At 36.1% G+C, this 19,326-nt stretch overlaps 1 protein-coding gene and 1 pseudogene across 2 annotated transcripts in view; both read left to right on the forward strand.

Annotated features, from left to right (window-relative positions):
* LOC100665193 (CD302 antigen) overlaps positions 1-19,326 on the forward strand; it is a 157,928-nt gene that overhangs the window by 87,736 nt on the left and 50,866 nt on the right. For both annotated transcript variants that reach the window (XM_064287097.1, XM_064287095.1), the window contains exons 27-34: positions 294-461; positions 3,166-3,282; positions 5,760-5,954; positions 7,439-7,665; positions 9,240-9,408; positions 12,461-12,610; positions 14,875-14,997; positions 16,274-16,441. In XM_064287097.1, the coding sequence (XP_064143167.1) occupies positions 294-461; positions 3,166-3,282; positions 5,760-5,954; positions 7,439-7,665; positions 9,240-9,408; positions 12,461-12,610; positions 14,875-14,997; positions 16,274-16,441 (1,317 nt within the window). The remainder of the gene's footprint in view (positions 1-293; positions 462-3,165; positions 3,283-5,759; positions 5,955-7,438; positions 7,666-9,239; positions 9,409-12,460; positions 12,611-14,874; positions 14,998-16,273; positions 16,442-19,326) is intronic.
* On the forward strand, positions 9,514-12,438 carry LOC135231547 (centrosomal protein of 57 kDa-like; annotated as a pseudogene).

Below are 19,326 nucleotides of genomic sequence, written 5' to 3' on the forward strand. Positions count from 1 at the left end.
TTTGGTGAGCAGGAAGACAGAAACTGCGTTTAACCTCGTAGCACCTCATTTTTATACTCTTGTACTTCATAGCAGGGGTAAGAAAATTGTGTCAAATAATTTTCTTCCTACAGAAAGCCAGTTTTAACACCAAAAGTTTATGCTATATTTGAGTATAAACAGAGAACAAGCATCACCAGCCATTACTTCTTGGCTTCCTGAATATTGCCTACAAATCAAGCCCTAATGACTATGAACAGGATTTAACATTTATGTCTGAAATTAAAATTTTTACCATTAACTCTTTTTTTTAGATGAGACTGAAAAAGAGATCAAACTAGTTGAAAATATTAAATGTCCATCTCCTATTCTAAATACTCCTTGGATTCCATTTCAAAACTGTTGCTATAATTTCATGATAGCAAAGAATAGACATATGCCAAAAACACAAGATGAAGTTCATTCTCAATGCCAGAAACTGAGTAAGTATATTATAGTGCCATGGTATATTACATTATGCTCATTAAAAAAAGAAAAAACTCCCTTGAGTGTGTCAGAAATATTTCTAGTTGGCATATCACTGTGATCTCAAAAATACACATCTCGTAATTTCTACATTATCAACCACAAAATATTCAAATTTGTGTTTAGTTAAAATGGAAAGTATAGGAATAACCTCTTTCTTTATCCATCCATTAGAACACTGGTTTGCCTTTGTGTGTGTAAACAAGATGGGTTCTACTTAAAAAAGAAAATAAATGGCACTAGAGAGCAAAGAATTGGGCGGTAAATCAACTAGACTATGGGTAAAGTGAAAATAGATTACTTTACATGGTCAAAAGCTGAGATAAGCTACAAAGAAAGAGTTATACTGAAAATAAATACACATTTCACAAGATGGACCTGGCTATTTTATCATACCAGAAAGTCAGGAGGTTATTAAAGATTACCAGGGTTATCTCTCTCTCTCTCTCTCGAGCCCTGGGGGCACAGTGGTTAAGAACTTGGCTGCTGACCAAAAAGTCGGCAGTTAAATCCACCAGTGACTCCTTGGAAACCCTATGGTACAGTTCTACTCTGTCCTATAGGGTCGTTATGAGTCAGAATTGACTTGATGGCAATGGGTTTGATTGTTGGTTTTAGCGTTATCTCAAAGGAGCCCTGGTGGTTCAATGGTTAAGTGCTTGGCTGCTAACCAAAAGATTGGCAGTTCAAACCCACCCACTGGCTCCACAGGAGAAAAGAGCTGGTGATCTCCCATAAAGATTACAGCTTAGGAAATCCTGTGGGGCAGTTCTACTCTGTTATATAGTGTCACTATGAGTAGGAATTGACTCAACGGCACACAACAACAGGGTTATCTCAAAAGGACTCAGGAGTCAGTTAAAGAGGTCCCCACCTGGGCAAAAATGGTGCCATTAGAGTAACGATAAGAATAATAACTGCAATGTATTGAAACACATCAATTTTTTTTTTAATGATACAAAAAAATCAAAAGCAAACATTGTTGGTCACCTTTGGAGAATGTTAAGAAAGCAATTCATTCTTCTGAAAATTGGTACAGCATAGAGCATTTATCCTGCCTTCCTAAACAAACTGTACCTCAGAGAAACCAAATAGTTGACAGAAATTTCTCTCTATAGAAATATTCAAGCTAATAAATGAAAAAAGAATGATAGCATTAAAATATCACTATTTATGAACCTATAATGAAATAATGGAGTTTGGCACAGCATCATAGACAGAGAGAAACCAGACATTATGTGTCTCCTGAGGAAGGTACACAATACCTTCTATATAGTATTCTTTCTAAAACTTTAAAACTTTGAATTTGAATGTAATCAATTCTTTAGATCTACTACCAATTGGGTACGACCAATTTATAGGAGAGGCAGGGGACTGAAGAATATGTTAAGAAACACTATGGTGGTGCAGTCAGCAAAATCCAATTGTGGAAAACTACATAGGACAAAAGGTCTGGTTTATTTAACAAATAAGTGCAAGAAGATGTAAGAGAAGGAGAAACCTATAGATGGAAAGAAACTGAAGAGACCTAACAGCCAAATGCACCGTTTGTTTGGATCCTGATTTTGATCTCCATTTATGAGACAGTTGGGGAAATTTAAATACAACTGGATATTTGGTATTAAAAATTACTATTAAAATTTCAGGTATGATTTAAAAAGAAATACACATTTCATATTTCCAGCTCCCAAGACCCTTCAGGTATTTCCTACGAGATCTACTGAGGATTTGTGACTTCTGAATGATGGAACTATGAAATTTGTGGAAAGTTCCTATGGAAAATATCAAAACCATTATTCCCAAAGTGTGCTCTGTAGATGGCTAGTCTTGAGAGATGTTCTTTAAAAAAAAACAACTAAGAACAAGGTTGGGAAATGCACACCAGAGCTTCCTGTTGGATATTATCAAATGTACCTTCTTATATTTAAGACTTCAAGAAGTACGGTTATGAAACCCTTTTCTATGGAAACCCTGTTAATTTTCTGATGAATATACTTTGGGAAATATTAAACTTTTTTTTAACCCTAATATAAGAGTGATCGCTAAAGGAAACAGAAGATCTGTCGTATAGCCCATCTAAGAGGCTTTTCTTATTACAGAGGAGCCTTTGACAATATGTCATTAATATAGGCAGATTTGTACCAACTAAGGAGCCCTGGTGGCACAGCAGTTAAAGCACACAACTGCTAAGTGAAAGGTTGGCAGTTCGAACCCACCAGCTGCTCTGAGGGAAAAAGATGTGGCAGTCTTCTTCCGTAAAGTTTTACAGCCTTGGAAACCCTATGGGGCAGTTCTACTCTGTCTGATTGGGTCACTATGAGTTGGAATCCACTCCACGGCAGTGGGGTTGGGTTTGTATTATCTGGAAATGGACTTTAAATGGGGAAATGAAGTAACTCAGTGTTTTAACATCTCTACTCAGCTACCAGTTTTTCACTACACTGTAAGACCAAATTTATCATCAAAATATTTGAAGACTTTTTTAACCTATTTATTTTAGTACAATGAGACAGTTTTATTAATTTACCTGTGTTTCTAATTTCCCACTATCGTTTAAGTTTTGTAATACATTAAACTGGGAAAATAAAATATTTTAATACTCTCAAGCAAAATAAAGTGTTAAGGAATTATTAAAATTACTGACTTTTTTTTATTTGACAGATCCAAAATCACATATTCTGAGTATTCGAGATGAAAAAGAGAATGACTTTGTTCTTGAGCAACTTCTACACTTCAATTATATGGCTTCATGGGTATTGTTAGGTATAACTTATGAAAGTAAGTTGTACATCTTTTGATTTTCTCTATTTATACTCATGCTTCATTCATTATAACCTATTTATTAAGGTACAAAATATAGTTCTTCTAGTATAGAAGACACTTTTGGTGTGTTTATCATTATAGTAAAATGTAATTCTGCACTTAACACAACTTACATAAATACTAAGACAGTTTTGTGTCTTCACTCTGCCATTAACATACCTTTACAACCACACTTAGATTTCAATGGTGGAAAATAATTTCCTTTTTCTACTCTCCCTTCTGGCAACTCAACACTAACTAAAAATGACCTCACTCCCATATACATCTCCAATATTTACTTTATATCTCTACTAAGTATATGGGATGAGCAAGAGCAGAATGGCACTTCTAATAATGTTGTACCTTTGAGTTTATAGCACTGGCTTGGGGTATACATATGATAAGCATATATTCATTAGAAAAATGAGATACACGGTCTGACAATGGGATAGAATATTTGAAATTTGAACTAAATCTGAGATATGATTTTATTACATTTTTTTAAAAATACAGATTCTATTAATGGGTGGATGACCAATTTAGAAAAATACTCAATTAGAGATGTCCTGAAAAATTATAGAAGTTTTGGACTTAGGAAAAGAAAAATGAGTCTGTGGGCATAAAAAATAAAAAGCATACATTTAGCCAAAAAGGGCTTAATAAGGGGCCTTAATGGCAGCTGGAGTGCTGAAGAGCATTTCAGGAGTTAAAACAATATGGTTCCAAGGTGTCACACACGATTTTAATTCAAGGATAAGATTTGAACTATCCAGAGCAGTGCCCTACATCTTTTGGGCATCCCTCCTAAAAGTATTACAATTAAAAAAAATCACAATTCACTTTTTTTAAATTGAGAGAAACTTCACATAACAAAGTTTACCATTTTAACCACATTAAGGCATACAATTCACTATTTTTAGTGTATTCACAATCCTGTTCAACCATCACCACTATCTAATTTCAAAAACAACCAAAGAAGAAACATCATACCATTAAGCTATCCTTTCCATTCCCCTCGAATCGTGCCCCTAACACCTGGAAATCACTAATCTGTATTCTGTCTCTACGAATTTACTATTCTGGAGATTTCATATAAGTGGAATCATATACTCTGTGGCCTTTTGTAATTGACTTCTTTCACTTAGCAAAATGTTCTCAAGGATCATCCATGTTATAGCATGTATCAGTACTTCATTATTTTTCTGGCTGAATAATATTTCATTATGTAGATAAACCGTATTTTGTTTATCTTTCCATCTGTTGATGGACATTTGGGTTTTTTCCACTTTTGGGCTATTATGAATAATGCTGCTATGAATATTCATGTAAAAGTTTTTTGTGTGGATGTATGTTTTCATTTCATTTGGGTATATACCTAGGAGTGAAATTGCTGCATCATATGATAACTCTCTGCTTAACCTTTCGAAGAACTGCCAGACTGTTTTCCAAAGTGGTTGTACCATTTCTTATACCACTAGCACTGCATGAGTGTTCAAATTTCTCCACGTCCATACCAACACTTATTATTATCTTTTTGGTTATAGCCATCTTTGTGCTTTTAAAGTGGAATCTCATGGAGATTGTCATTGTATTTCCCTGATGGCTAATGATTTTGAGTGTCTTTTCATGTGCTCATTGATCATTTGTATATCATCTTTGTGGAAATATCTAGTTTCATCCTTTGCCCATTTTTAAATTGAGTTATTTGTTTTCTTATTGTTGAGTTGTAAAGGTTTTTTGTATGCTCTGGATACAAGTCTCTCATCAGATATATGATTGGCAAATATTTTCTCATCACCTTCTTGATGGTATTTGCAGCACAGAAGTTTTTAATTTTGATAAAGCTCAATATATCTATTTTTTGTTGTTGTTGCTTGTGCATATTGAAGAAGACTTTGCTTAATCCAAGGTCATGAAGATTTACTCTGGTTTTTTTCTAAGGGTTTTATAGTTTTACATTTAGGTCTAGGATCTATTTTGAGTTAATATTTGTATATAGTGTAAGGAAGGGGAGCAACTTCATTCTTTTGCGTGTGGATATCCAGTTGTCCTGGCAGCATTTGTTGAAAAGACTAGTCTTTTCCCATTGAATGGTCTTGGCATCCTTGTCAAAAACCAACTGACTATAAAAAATTGTGCACAGTTTAGGTCCAGAGAAGAGATTTCTATTCCTACTTTTGTAGTATATCGATGATTTCTTATTAAAAAGTTATGTTCATTTCCATTGCAATTAAACATGTTAATATATGTAAATGAAATGAATACTGGATTTAAAAAAATAAAAAATTGTTAACTTATTGCAGGGTGATAGGATTAAAGGTAAATTTTAATTTTTTCTTGAAATTTGTATTTTCTAGATTAAAAATCAGCATGATTTACTGTTAACCTCTGTAATAACTGTAATTAAAGTCATGATTTAATCTCTAAGCATAGTAAAAATGTTTCTTCTCCAGATAATTCTCTCATGTGGTCTGATAAGACCATGCTGTCATATACAAACTGGAGAGCAGGAAGACCAAATATAAAAAATGACAAGTTTTTTGCTGGTTTGAGTACTGATGGCCTCTGGGATTTTGAAACTTTTAATTTTATTAAAGAAAGACTTTATTTTCACCAGCACAGCATTATTGCTTGTAAAATTGAAATGGGTAAGTATGCTAATGTAGAATTTCCACTCTAGCGAAAGAGAATATATTTTTTTCCCCATCTGCTCACTAAGCATCTTTTTCTCAATAGCTTCCCTAGTGGGAATCATGAAATTATATTTTTTGAGAGCCTCCTCTGTATTCAGACCTTATGTGGGGTGCTTGGGAGGATATGGAGGAAGAATATGACATGGTTTTTGGTGTCCTGGTCCCTGACTTCAAGGAGTAAAATATAGTTGGAGAGACAGTATTCGATTCTTTATCATTGTTTTATGTAGCTTAATCTTAGGTTATTTGGTACAGACTTAAATTATTGTGGGAAACCAAAAGAGATCTATGAGAACAAAAATAACTGAAAAATGCCTTAAGGAGGAGGTGAAATTTAGATGGTCATTGAAGGATGGATAGGATTTTTATAAAAAAGAACGTATGTGTCGGTAGAGTTTTGACATTCCAGGTGAAAGAATGAATGTTTCCCCATCTCCCTTAATTCCTTAAATAAATCTATTTAAAAATTCATGTTGATTTAAAATTTTTCACAACTTAAAACTTACTACTGCCACTTTGCTCTAAGCCCTCTGCTAACACAGAGCCTGACTTCTCCCTTCATGGTGCTGCTAGAATAACTTCCTGAAGCACCATTTTCATCAACAATCTCCATGGACTCCCTATTATCAGCCATCAATTATCAATTGAGTCCATGTAAGCATTTGAGACTTTTTAAAAACCAGTCTCTATTCTAAAATTCAAGGCCTTCTCCAAGACCCCATCTTCTCCCCAGTCTTGCTCAGTAAGCATCTTTTTCTCAGTCAGGCTGATCTAGTAATTAGCCTATGTACGGTGTACGCCTGTCCTCATATTTGCATCTTTTTTATGTTTTCTTCCTGCCAAGAAGCCTTCCAATTTACTTCTTTTTATTCCTAATCTCACCTAGCCCTCCAGGTCTGAATCAGGCTTCCTGACTTCTCTGATTTAGACGAATCTCTCTTTCTCTGGTCAGTTTAACATACTCCAATGGTCAATTGTTTTGCCCTTATTTCAGGTGTTATAGTTTTCTATTTCCAACTAATGTTTGAGCCCCTTAAATGAAAGATAGTGTTTATATATTTTTTTTATAATCAACCACACACCTGTTTGTCTAGTCGATTCCAACTTACAGTGACCCTCCAGGATAGAGTAGAACTCCCACAGGGTTTCCAAGGAGCATATGGTCGATTTGAACTGCTAACCTTTTGGTTAGTAGCTGAGGTCTTAATCACTGCACCACCAGGGCTCCTTAATCAACTAGCCAACTATAGTTATTTAAGAGCCTATTATATATCTTGTGGCAATAAGAAAAATGAAGTATGTTTTTGACCTCCCTTATTAATAAGAAACCCAGTTTTATTTAACTTTTGCAATGACTGCATGTCCAGTCTTGCCCAAAATATGTATTTGAAGTCATTTAAATATAGTCACTAACACCTTTTATTTTTTAAACATTATAGTTGACTACAAGGAGGAATATAATGCTACTCTGCCACAGTTTATCCCATATGAAGATGGTATTTATAATGTTATTCAGAAAAAGGTAACATGGTATGAAGCATTAAACATGTGTTCTCAAAGTGAAGGTCATTTGGCAAGTGTTCATGACCAAAAAGGCCAGCTCTTTCTGGAAGATATTGTAAAACGTGATGGATTTCCATTATGGGTTGGGCTTTCAAGTCATGACGTAAGTATAAAAAAATACCTTATATTATTTTGTGTGTGAATTTATAGTCCATGTGGTCACATATTCTCAGTGTTTTTATATGAGCTTGTTCAAAGTAGGAGCAGAGATTAAGGGTCATAAATCGTGGATTTATTTTGTCGTTTTTTGCCTTATTTTGTTTTCCAGAAAATTTTCAAACCTGTTGGAAATATTAGGATAAAATATTAATTCACAGTATTATATCAGATTAACTCCTGGCACTCAATTTGCATAGCATCGTGCTATTTTACCTTTTCACAACATACCCATTACCCGTTGCCACCAAGTCAATTCTGACTCATCGTGACCCTATAGGACAGAGTAGAACTGCCCCATAGAGTTTCCAAGGAGCACCTGGTAGAGCTGAACTACTGACCTTTTGGTTAGCAGCTGTAGCTCTTAACCAGTATGCCACCAGGGTTTCATTTCACAACATAGAACTAATAAAAAAAAAAACTGTGTTTGTAAAGTGTGCTGGGGTAAATGGCCTGGAATTGCAGTTCCCTAGACACTGCCAGGCCATTCCAAGGGCCCAGTGGATTAATATCTCAGCAATACCTCTGTAACCTATTTAGGTCAGACCAGTTAGAAAGCTGGTAAAATGGGAATAGCACAGAATCAGAAAATCCTGACTTTCAGTAATAGTGGCAGCCTTTCCATTTTGCATTGGGTAACCATGAGCAAGTTATTTAACCGTTGCAAGCTTATTTCCTCATCTGTAAAATTGGGGTGATAATTTACCTTGAGATAAGATTATAGTGAAGATTAACCAAAGAAATTATATAAAGTGCCAACTAAAATTCTTAGCACATGTTATGACTAGTAAGTGTATATTTTCTTCCTACTTTTTCCTGAGAAATTAGCACTATTTGAGATTAATCTTTTGCTGGTGAATACTTTTCTGTGTCACTATTTGAGTCTTATTAATTAGTATATTATGGACCTATAATAATGTCTGGTATATAAGAAATAGTCATCTACTGAGTTTAGAGTTGTAAACCTAACTTAAATCATTAATAGAACAAAGTGGGGATAAAAAAAGAAAGAAAGGATAGCAAGTTACAGTTATAGATTTCAATGAAAAATCATAATAGTCTTTCTGTGTGAGTTTCTTGGGAAGTGTTTTCTTTCTCCAGCCCCCTGCTGCCTTTTGGCCTTTATAATATGAAAAATGGAGCTAGAAACACATTCAGGATAATGTGACGGTTGGGATTGTAAACGTGTAATTGTGACAAATGAAAGCCATTTGTACATAATTTAATTTCAGGTGTTAAGTAAACTCATCCTTAAAAATATAAACTTAGAGACAGAGCATAATAACTCTCTTAGTTTCACATCCCACTTCAAATGGGCCAGAGCAGATGTCCCAATTCATATATACCAAAGGTAAACCCCTGATTTTACACATAGATCCAGACCTACAATATGGGGACCTGATCACTTGTAGGCAAGGGACTAACACTCCATTCCAGTATTTCTTAAAGTATGCATGCTGTTCTTTATGTTCTTTGTGAAGTCATACATCTGGATTTAGGTTATTTTTATTCTTAAAACAGGGAAGTGAATCAAGTTTTGAATGGTCTGATGGCAGCATGTTTGACTATATCCCATGGAAAAGCCAAGAATCCCCTGGAAATTGTGTTGTCTTGAATCCAAAAGCAGGTTGGAAACATGAAAAATGCAACTCTGTTAAGGATGGTGCTATTTGTTATAAAGCTACAAAATGTAAGACTTGATTTTGAATAAATGTATATTTACTAAAATATGACATTTTTTATGTACATGATAAAATACTCAAATGAATTTTTTACAGGTTTTAAATACGTTTATCCACAAGTCCTATAAAAATAATTTTGATATTTTGTGACTAGAAAGAAATACAATATATCCAGAGAATTTGTTCCCAAAGACTTTCAATTGTTCTATCACTGTGTAAGTTTTACTCTAAAATTTGTGAATTCTCTTTTCATTTAGCTCTGTTTTTCAAAGGCTGAGAAGCTCCTTTGATAAAGGGTTTCATAGCATATAAGTTTGGGGAAATACCTCATGTGATTTACCATATTAGGGTCTCTGAGAGGCTCTATAATGAAGAAGTCTGTTTAATTGTGGGTACCCAAGCATTTTTCAAACTTACAGGATCCTTGAAATACAAGGAAAGGGCTTCTTCCATCAGGGGCTAAGCGTGGGGTCACCCCTGCTGAATGAAGTTTGAGCACTGAGGATAAGCGCAAGCTGCCAGACCACCCGAGAGCTGGGGAGGCCTGCTGTGCAGGCAGAGAGCTGGTGGCAGCCAGTTGGTCTCTGAAGCCTCTGGTTCTCTGTGCTCATCATGTTTCCTGCTCTGAAAAATCTTCAAGAAAAGATTAAATGTTTGGAACTTGAACAGAGTCAAGCAGAAGCAAGTATGAAAACATTGTCTAGAAAAACAATACCAGAAAGAACTGATAAACAGATACAAGAAAGGAAGAATGTACAAATAAAGATGTCAAGAACTAATATCTTTGTTGTTAAGTTAAAAAATAAATGTAAATCTTCTTAAAAAAAAAACAATTGAGATACATGAGAAATACGATAAATGCAGAAATGGAGACGACATCTGTCTTAGAGAAACAGACATAGGATGAAAGAGAATGACAACGTGATCAACCAAAAGTTCAGGGCCAGTTTGAAAAACTGGATCTTCTTTGAGAGGAATGTAAGAAACTTAATACACTGCAGGCCCTTACAGAAATAGATGATGGATGGATGGACGGATGGACGGACGGGCGGGTGGGCGGATGGCAAACCCCCACTTGAAGAAGAATAGGAAGAAACGAAATGTATGCAAGCTCAGGCAATCCATTTGCAGACTATCATTTTTGAAGATAAGGCATCTCCATATGTTCCCAGCACAAAAAGAATTTTAAAAAAGATGTCCAAATCACCAGAAAAGTCCACTAGTCCTAGCCATGCTTTGGTAGCCAATGTTCAACATGTTTTGCACCTAAGGAAGCAACACAGTTAAACCTTGGGCAATGATGGAGTCATGAACGGTATTCCTCTGGCAAAGCAACCTATCTTCCCAAGGTGGTAAAACCAAGAAGTTGCTAGTACCACCTCTCTCCATCAGCAGCGTTAATAAATAAATAAATAAAGAGTTGTAAAAATCTTACAGATTTCACAGATGAATTTGGGCAGATTAGTTTTGATCACCAGCAGCTAGCAAAATTTATCCAAGAGTCACCAACAATTGAATGAAGACTTAGACCTCAAACTGGTGGCCTTAGTGGGAAAAATGGAGGCAAAAGCCAATCAAATAACTAAATTTCAAAAATATCAAACCAATTTGGAGAAACAGGAGATAGAGAAGCAGAAGAAATTAAGAGCCACCAAAAGTCTTTTGATGAAGAAGGAAAATGGCAGCAGCCATTCTTCTAGAACTTCAAAGACCACAAATAAGGACTCTACCAATCTGAGATCTGGAGAAAAAGGCAGGAAAAGCTTTCAGTTATTGAAGGACATGCAGAGTATACAGAATTCATTACAAAGCAACAGATTACCCATTTGATAACCCGTTTTATATCAAGTAAGATATTGACATGGTATTGGACCTTGACAATTTACTTTCCAGGTCTTATGACTCTCTTTTGTTGGAACTAATAACAGGTTAAGTAAGATGCACAAACTTCGTTACACTGGCTTCTTGTGTTATGCAGCACGACTAAACATTAAACTATTTAAATGGTGTCATGGACTGAGTTGTGTCCCCCCAAGTCCCCCCAAAATATGTGTCAAGCTGGCTAGGCCATGATTCCCAGTATTGTGTGATTACCCACCATTTGGCATCTGAAGTGATTTTCCTATGTGTTGTAAATCCTACCTTTCTGATGTTAATGAGGTGGGATTAGAGGCAGTTATGTTAATGAGGCAGGACCCAATCTATAAGATTAGGTTGTGTCTTAAATCAATCTCTTCCGAGATACAAAAAAGAAAAGTGAGAGACATGGGGACCTCAGACCACCAAGAAACAAGAGCCAGGAGAATAGTGCGCCCTTTTGACCCTGGTCCCTGCACTGAGAAGCTCCTTGACTGGGGAAGGTTGATGACAAGGACCTTCCCCCAGAGCCAACAGAGAGAGAAGGCCTTATCCTGGAACTGGTACCCTGAATTTGGACTAGCCTCCGAGACCATGAGAAAATTAATTTCTCTTTCTTAAAGCCATCTACTTGTGGCATTTCTGTTATAGCAGCACTAGATGACTAGGACAAATGGAAACCATGGGTATTTTTAAGAGCTGAGAAGCCATACCTACTCTGATTCTTTGAGATGGATTTTGCTGTACTGATATTTTGTGCTTTGTAAACAAATTACCAATTTTTTACTTGTGGGTGTGATTTTAAAAAATATTTTTATATAGGTAAAATTGGGATTAAATTACCATAATAAAAAGTAACCCAAAGAAAGAAAGAATTTTAAATATTATTTCAGACTAATTACAGATCTACCCATCCTGTCTTTGCTTTTCTCTTTTCAGTCTTCAGTTATTTTAACTTTAGTCTAAACCCATCTCAGAGGGCTGAGTACCTTCCTCTATCCTCTAAGTTTAAAAAATGATATTCCAAAAGTTAGACTGTGCACTCTTAATGTATGGGTTGTGACTTTCTCCAGTGTGTGTATTGAATTAAAAATGCCTATTATTCACGGGAAAAATAATGTCAAATAGAAACATTTAATGAGATTAAGAAAAGACAGTCACCTTTTCTCTGCATTTTTACAACTGTGTCTCAAATTTTTATAGCTAAAGAGCAGCTGTCTCATAAATACTCATCAGGATGTCCAGCAGCAAAAGCGAATGGATCACAATGGATCCAGTACAAGGATCACTGTTACACATTAGACCAGGCATTGCACACTTTCTCAGAGGCCAAACAGTTATGTCCAGAACTTGGTGAGTTAAAATTCTCTGATCTTTCTTGATCCAACAATCTTTTTCTTGTAAAATTTTCTTAAGGAAATAATTTGAACTAATAATTATATTTTTAAAGCCCTTATTATAGTAGCATTGTAACCTAATTAGTCAGTGGTGGAGTGGTTCACCATATGTGCTCAATGGAATAATGGAATAGCCATAAAAAATTATCAGTGTAAGAATAAGTAATGGACAATAAAATTAAATGGGAAGAAGTAGAATATAAAATTGCTAAATGAACTGTTATGTAAAATTACTAACAGATGAATTGAAGCGGTTTTAATATAGCTAAATGTGTTCAGATGAAAGGGTTAAGAGATAAATTTTTTGTAAAGTTTGTTAAGAAGTAACTAAAAAATTATAGCCTTCCCATCACTTAATTATTAATAAGTAAGTTTAGCCTGACCAGGGTAACAAAATCAAAGAAACATAGGTTGTCCATCCATTCTGCAATAGCAGTGGCCCATATCCTCTGAAGACCGTAAGGGACAGAACTTTTTGTCCACAGATCTAGCTATCTGAGAAACAGCAGCAATGATCAACTCCCATGATACATTTAGCCTATACTCTAAGTGTGAAATGGCTTCTAGCGAGACCACCTAGAGTATTCCAAGGACCAGAACTGTTTACCTGTGTCTTGGAGGAGCAGTTTAGCCAGGCAGATGCCACTTATCTAATTTATCTTGCTAACTGTTATGGAGACACTTGACTATTTTAAAATGTCCTAGCTACTGCTTGGCTGCATGATGAGAACTTGACAAATAAGAATTGAAACTAAGATATTGTGTGCTATATATATGTTCTGAAAGTCAGAAGCCTCTTCCTCCTAAAAGAGGAAGTAGAAAGTCTTACTTCAATGTAAGGTGAAGGTTAAGTACTTAAGCCTGTCTTCAAATCTTGACTCCCACACTTACTAGCCGAGTGACATTATAGAAGTTAGATAATTATATCTCTTTTCTTATTAGAACTATGAGAATGAAACAATACTTCAAAGGTTGAGTTGTTGTAAGAATGAATGGAATGAGATAACATATGCAAATATAGCAGAGTGCCTTTCACATCATGAGCATTCAAACTTATTATTACAAAGACTGAGATTTACTTTCTAATTCTATTGCCTGCTAGCTGTGTAAACATGACCAACTTAAACTCCTTGAGCCTTAGTCTCCTCCTGTGTAAGACAGTGGTAGTACTTCCTCTGCCAAACCAGAACTAAACCTGTTGCCATCAAGTTGATTCTAATTCACAGCGACCCCACAGGACAGAGTAAAAGTGCCTCATAGGATTTCCAAGGAGCAGCTGGTGGATTTGAACCGCGAACCTTTTGGTTAGCAGCTGAGCTCTTAACCACTGACCTACCAGGGCTCCACTTCTTCTACAGGGTTGTGTAATGTTAAACAAGGTAGTCTTTAAAGCACCTGCACACAGAGAGTGCTCCATCAAGGGGTAAAAACTTTCTTTATCCTTCTTAAAATATATCCCTCACCCCCCAAAAAATGTGTTTGTTCAAGTATGCTTAAGATTGTTGCTGTTGAAGTCTATTTGATTCCATTTAGGATTAATTCCCAAGCCTAATTATTATTTTCTTCCTAATCCCTTACCTGATGCTGGTGGTAATACTATTTTCTCTGTGAGTTTAGGGCTACCTGTCAAACTCCAGAAATTCTCACACATTCAATTCCATACTACATTTAGGAGCTTACTATGGGCATGACTAAGTACACTTAAGAAAATATTAACAGGAGGATTAATGCTCCCCCAATATCCTAAACCTATTTGTTTTTATTTTCATTTTAAGAGGAGCAAACTTAAAGCTGAGTCATTATGCAAAAATGTTTGTTGAGGAGAAAGTGCTGAAAATATGTAGGGAAAACAGGTATTTCTACCATCAAATATCTCACTCGTTATGACTAGTTATTCATATACAAAGGTTCCACTGGTTGTGAAGTTCCAAGATAAAAACATACTCCCAAATAAATATTTTGGAGAAACAAAACTTTTTAGACAACGTTTCAAGCTAGAAATATTTCTAACATTTTTTTGGAAGTTGTTGATGCTATACAGGCAGTCCCCGGATTGTGAATGTCTGACTTACACACAACCTATAGTTACGAACCAACCACATCCCCCGACACCCCAGCCTATTATATTAAAAATTCAAGGTACATACAATGGTTCATAATAACAAATGGGCACTACTTTGCATAAAGCTAATTCATTTGGGGTTTGTTTTCCTTCAACAGATCATTCTGCCACTATTGTTACTATAGAGAATGAAGATGAGAATAAATTCGTGAGCAGACTGATTAGGGAAAATCATAACATTACCATGAGGGTGTGGCTTGGATTATCTCGACATTCTACCGGTAAGTGACGTATCTGTGTGCACAGTGTGCAAAGAGAGGTCTAACTTGTCCTAAATACCAAGTCAACCTTGCTAAAGAATATCAAGTGGTAGCTAATTCAAATGCTTCTCATTGATAAATAAGCTAAGTCTGCTGACTCTTCTAGAGGGTCATAAATTCTGAATGAATAAGTCAGTAACTTATTAGTAATAATGGAAACCACTAATAAAATAGAAAATCAGGTTAAATCTACTGGGATTCTCCTGGACGCTTGTTCCTAAAACACTTGGATTAGCATCAAAGTATCTTTTTCTCCTACAGCAATGTCTGTGTTCACTGTGTCTCCACAAAAAAACCATGACTTACTTTCCTAGAGTTCTAGTGCCTGTCACCCAGTGTTTTTTGCAGCTTATAACTGTGTATTCAGAAGGTTATCTTGTTGTTCCCTTCTCTCTTTGAACATTTTTATCATAAATCAAAACTAAGTCCTAATAGTGATTGTTTTTCTAAATTAGCTCAGTAAAATCCCAGAGAACTGATTTAAAAAAAATCTGTAGATGAATTCTTCAATAAGAAATAATAGACATAGGGTTTTAGTGTACTTGGAATTGATAAAAAATGAATTAAGAGTAAAAAATTGACAGAAGAATAGGAAGTCTGTTTCACAGTTGAATTTTAAATAATTAAAATAAAAATGAATTCCAAAATATTAAATACTTGTCAAAAAACGAATGGATTCAAAGTTGGCTCTCTCAGTGAGTTGTAAATTGTGTTTACACTATCACCACAAGGTGGTGCCACGTAAGCTGGAAAACAAAAATGGAGTCATGGGGGAACCTTTCCAACACCACCATTCCAAACCCTCCCTCCTCACCAGCCCATCTTGAATGATACGAGTTTTTTAATTGGAGTGGGTCTTTAGAAATCTATTCTTACACAATAACTACATAAGCATTTTATACTTTAATTGGAATGTTTTTTTGTGATGGCACTGTTTTGTTTTTTTTTGTTCTACATCAGTGCTCTTCAGTAAAACTTTCTGCTATGATGGAAATGTTCTATATTTATGGAGTCCAATACAGTAGTTACTAGCCACATATGCTTTGTGATGTGACTTGAAATCTGACTAATGCAACAGAAGGACTGATATTTTTTATCTCTATTTTAAGAAATTTAATTTTAAATAGCCACATATAGGACAGTGCAATTCACATAAATGAGACGTATAAGCCTTATGCCTTTTTAATTCAATAATTTAGGGTCAATGAACATCGCTGTATTTACTTTCTTTCTTCAGATCAGTTTTGGAGTTGGTTAGATGGATCAGTAGTGACATTTGTCAAATGGGAAAATAAAAATAAGATTGGTGGTGGAAAATGTACCATTTTGTTAGCTTCAAATGAAACTTGGAAAAAAGTTGAATGCTCACATGGCTACGGAAGAGTTGTCTGCAAAGTTCCCCTAGGTAAGTAGGTAGCCTATCCTTAAGGAAATTTTTTTTTGCAAAACAGGTCAGTGAATAAATGTACAATTGAACTATATGCATACCATTGTGCTTGGTCCTAAAGTATTTAGTCCTTAAAGTATATACAAAAATCTTGACTAAGTCTTAGTGATCCTTTCCCCTGAAATATATTCATTTGATTACAAGAGAAAGTAAATGTACAAAATGTCTAGGGCCTCCAAATATAACTATTAAATAGTCTAAACTTTGTATAATTTTTTCCTAATAAATATGGGAGCCCTCAGAGTATTAGGGAGGTAATTTCTTTGGAAATATCTTTAAGATGTATTTTATTCTGTAGCTTAAATATGTAAAAGCTTAAAGGTCCATTCTGCAATTGTTTTTTTTCCTGTTTCCACATTTCCATTAAACTCATGATTAATTTAAAAACAATGCAAAACCAGATTTACTTAAAACTTTCCGAGTATCTGTAGGAAATCATAAATTGAAATTACGTTTTATCATAAACTGATAAGATATTACCCTAACAACTTCATTTCTGGAGAAGCAGCTCTGAATTTTCATAGCAAGATTTTCTAAGGTCTGGCATAAAAACGTCCATTTTGGTGCGTAAATATTAAAGATAAAACCCCAGTTCTAGGTGATCAGTATCTATATATTTGTGCGGTATTCCACAAATATTTAGAGTGTCTAGTATATGTCATGCCCTGTTCTATGTACTAGGATGTACCAATGAAACAGATAAGTTCCCTGTTCTCATACAGCTTACAATCTAGTGGAGGAAGATAATAAATAACTAAGCAGTTAAATTTTTAAAAGAAAGAAAAATATGAAATAGCTATAAACTCTGGCACAGCCTACATGGCACTACAGACAGAAGCACCATGCCATCCTTCTACAGCAAAGACCCAAAATACTAAGTAAAACAGATACAAATGTCAGCCCTTGAACCCTAAATGTCAAATGAAGGAATAAAGAACTCAATCAAACACCAAATGGAATAAGAAACTGATAGAGAACAGAGAATGAGGAGAGCTACAGAGTGGAGGGCCCCTGGTAGTCAACACAGCATGAATTCACCATCCTTGACCTCAGCCACCAAGAACGGAGTACAGGGAATACGGGAAGGCAGCTTCACAGAGCACCCCGTAACCAGGGATACACGCTTTCCCACCTCTCGCCCTTCTTCCCTCTACACAGCCTCCACCACTTCCCAGTGGGCCACAGTCACTCAGCCAGACAGACACCAGCTCACTGCCACCCAAGTCTGCTCCACCCCCACTGGCCAGCTCCTTCAGTTCCATTTATTGTTGTTGTTATTATGTTTTTCTGGCTTTTTTTCTGTTTCTTCTGTCTCTCTCCTTTCCTTTTTCCCACCCAGCTAGTCTGTGTGCTCTTCCCATGCCTTCATGATGGGCTGTGCCACACCACTCGGCTAGAGAGCCATTGGCACTCAGCCTCTCTGGCTCCACACCACCCCACCGGCAGGCTCCCTCGGCACCATTTTCTTTTCCATTTCTTCTCTCTCTCCCTTCCTTCCTTTCCTTAATCCCACCCACCTAGCCATGTGTGCTGTCCCCACCACTTCCTGACAGGCTGTGTCACACCACTTGGCTAGAGAGCCACTGGCACAGAGACTCCCCGGGTCCATGCCACCCCCACCAGCAGGCTCTCTCAGAACCATTTTGTTTATTGTTTATTTTAATTTTTGTTGTTTTTGTTACTTCTCTTTGTCTCCCTTCCTTCCTTTCCTTTCTCCCACCCACCTAACACAGTGCACCGCCCCTACCCTTCTTCACAGGGTGTGCTGTACTGCTCAGCTATAGAGCCTCTGGCACATGGCCTCCCCTGGTCTGCACTGCCCCCACAGACCGGCTCCCTCAGCACCATATTTTTTTGTTTTTCTTTACCTTTCCCCTTCTCCCTTTTCCTTCTTCCTCCCATCTAGGCCTTGTGCTGTCTCCGCCCCTTCCTGATGGGCTGTGCCAGGCCAGCTGGCAAGACATCACCTTGCCACCACCCCAATCTGCCCCACCCCCAATGGGCAGCTGCCCCAGCACCATATTTATTTTTGTTGTTATTCTTGTTTGTTTCTTCTCTCTCTTTCCCTTCTTTTCTTTCCTTTCTAACCTCATTGGTTCTTGGAAAGGATCAACAAAATCAACAAACCATTAGGAAAATTCACAAAAGATAAACAGGAGAGGATGCAAAGTACCCAAATAGGAAATGAAATGGGAGACATTACAACAAATCCAACTGAAATAAAAAGGGTCATAACAGAGTACTACGAAAAATTATACTCCAACAAATTTGAAAGCCTAGAAAAATGGACAAATTTCTAGAAACACAATACCCTACTTAACTAACACAAACTGAAGTCAAAAATCTGAACAAACACATAACAAAAGAAGAGATTGAAAAGGTAATTTAAAAAGCTCCCAACAACAACAACAACAAAAAAAAAGCCCTGGCCCAGATGGTTTCACTAGAGAATTCCACCAAACATTCAGAGGAGAGCTTACACCAGTACTACTCAAATTATTTCAGAGCATAGAAAAGGAAGGGATACTTCTGAATTCATTCTTTGAAGCCAGCATAACCCTGATACCCAAACCAGGCAAAGACACCACCGAAAAAAAAAAAAAAAAGAAGAAAATTACAGACGAATATCTCTCATGAATATAGAGGCAAAAATCCTCAACAAAATTCTAGCCAATAAAATTGAGCATCACATCAAAAAAAAAAAAAAAAACACTATGACCAAGGGGGATTCATTCTGGGTATGCAAGGATGGTTCAACATTAGAAAATCAATCAACATAATTCACCACATAAATGAGATAAAAGAAAAGAATCACGTGATCATCTCAGTCGATACAGAAACGG

The sequence above is a fragment of the Loxodonta africana genome, chromosome 6 (assembly GCF_030014295.1).
Source record: "Loxodonta africana isolate mLoxAfr1 chromosome 6, mLoxAfr1.hap2, whole genome shotgun sequence".
Lineage (NCBI taxonomy): Eukaryota > Metazoa > Chordata > Mammalia > Proboscidea > Elephantidae > Loxodonta > Loxodonta africana.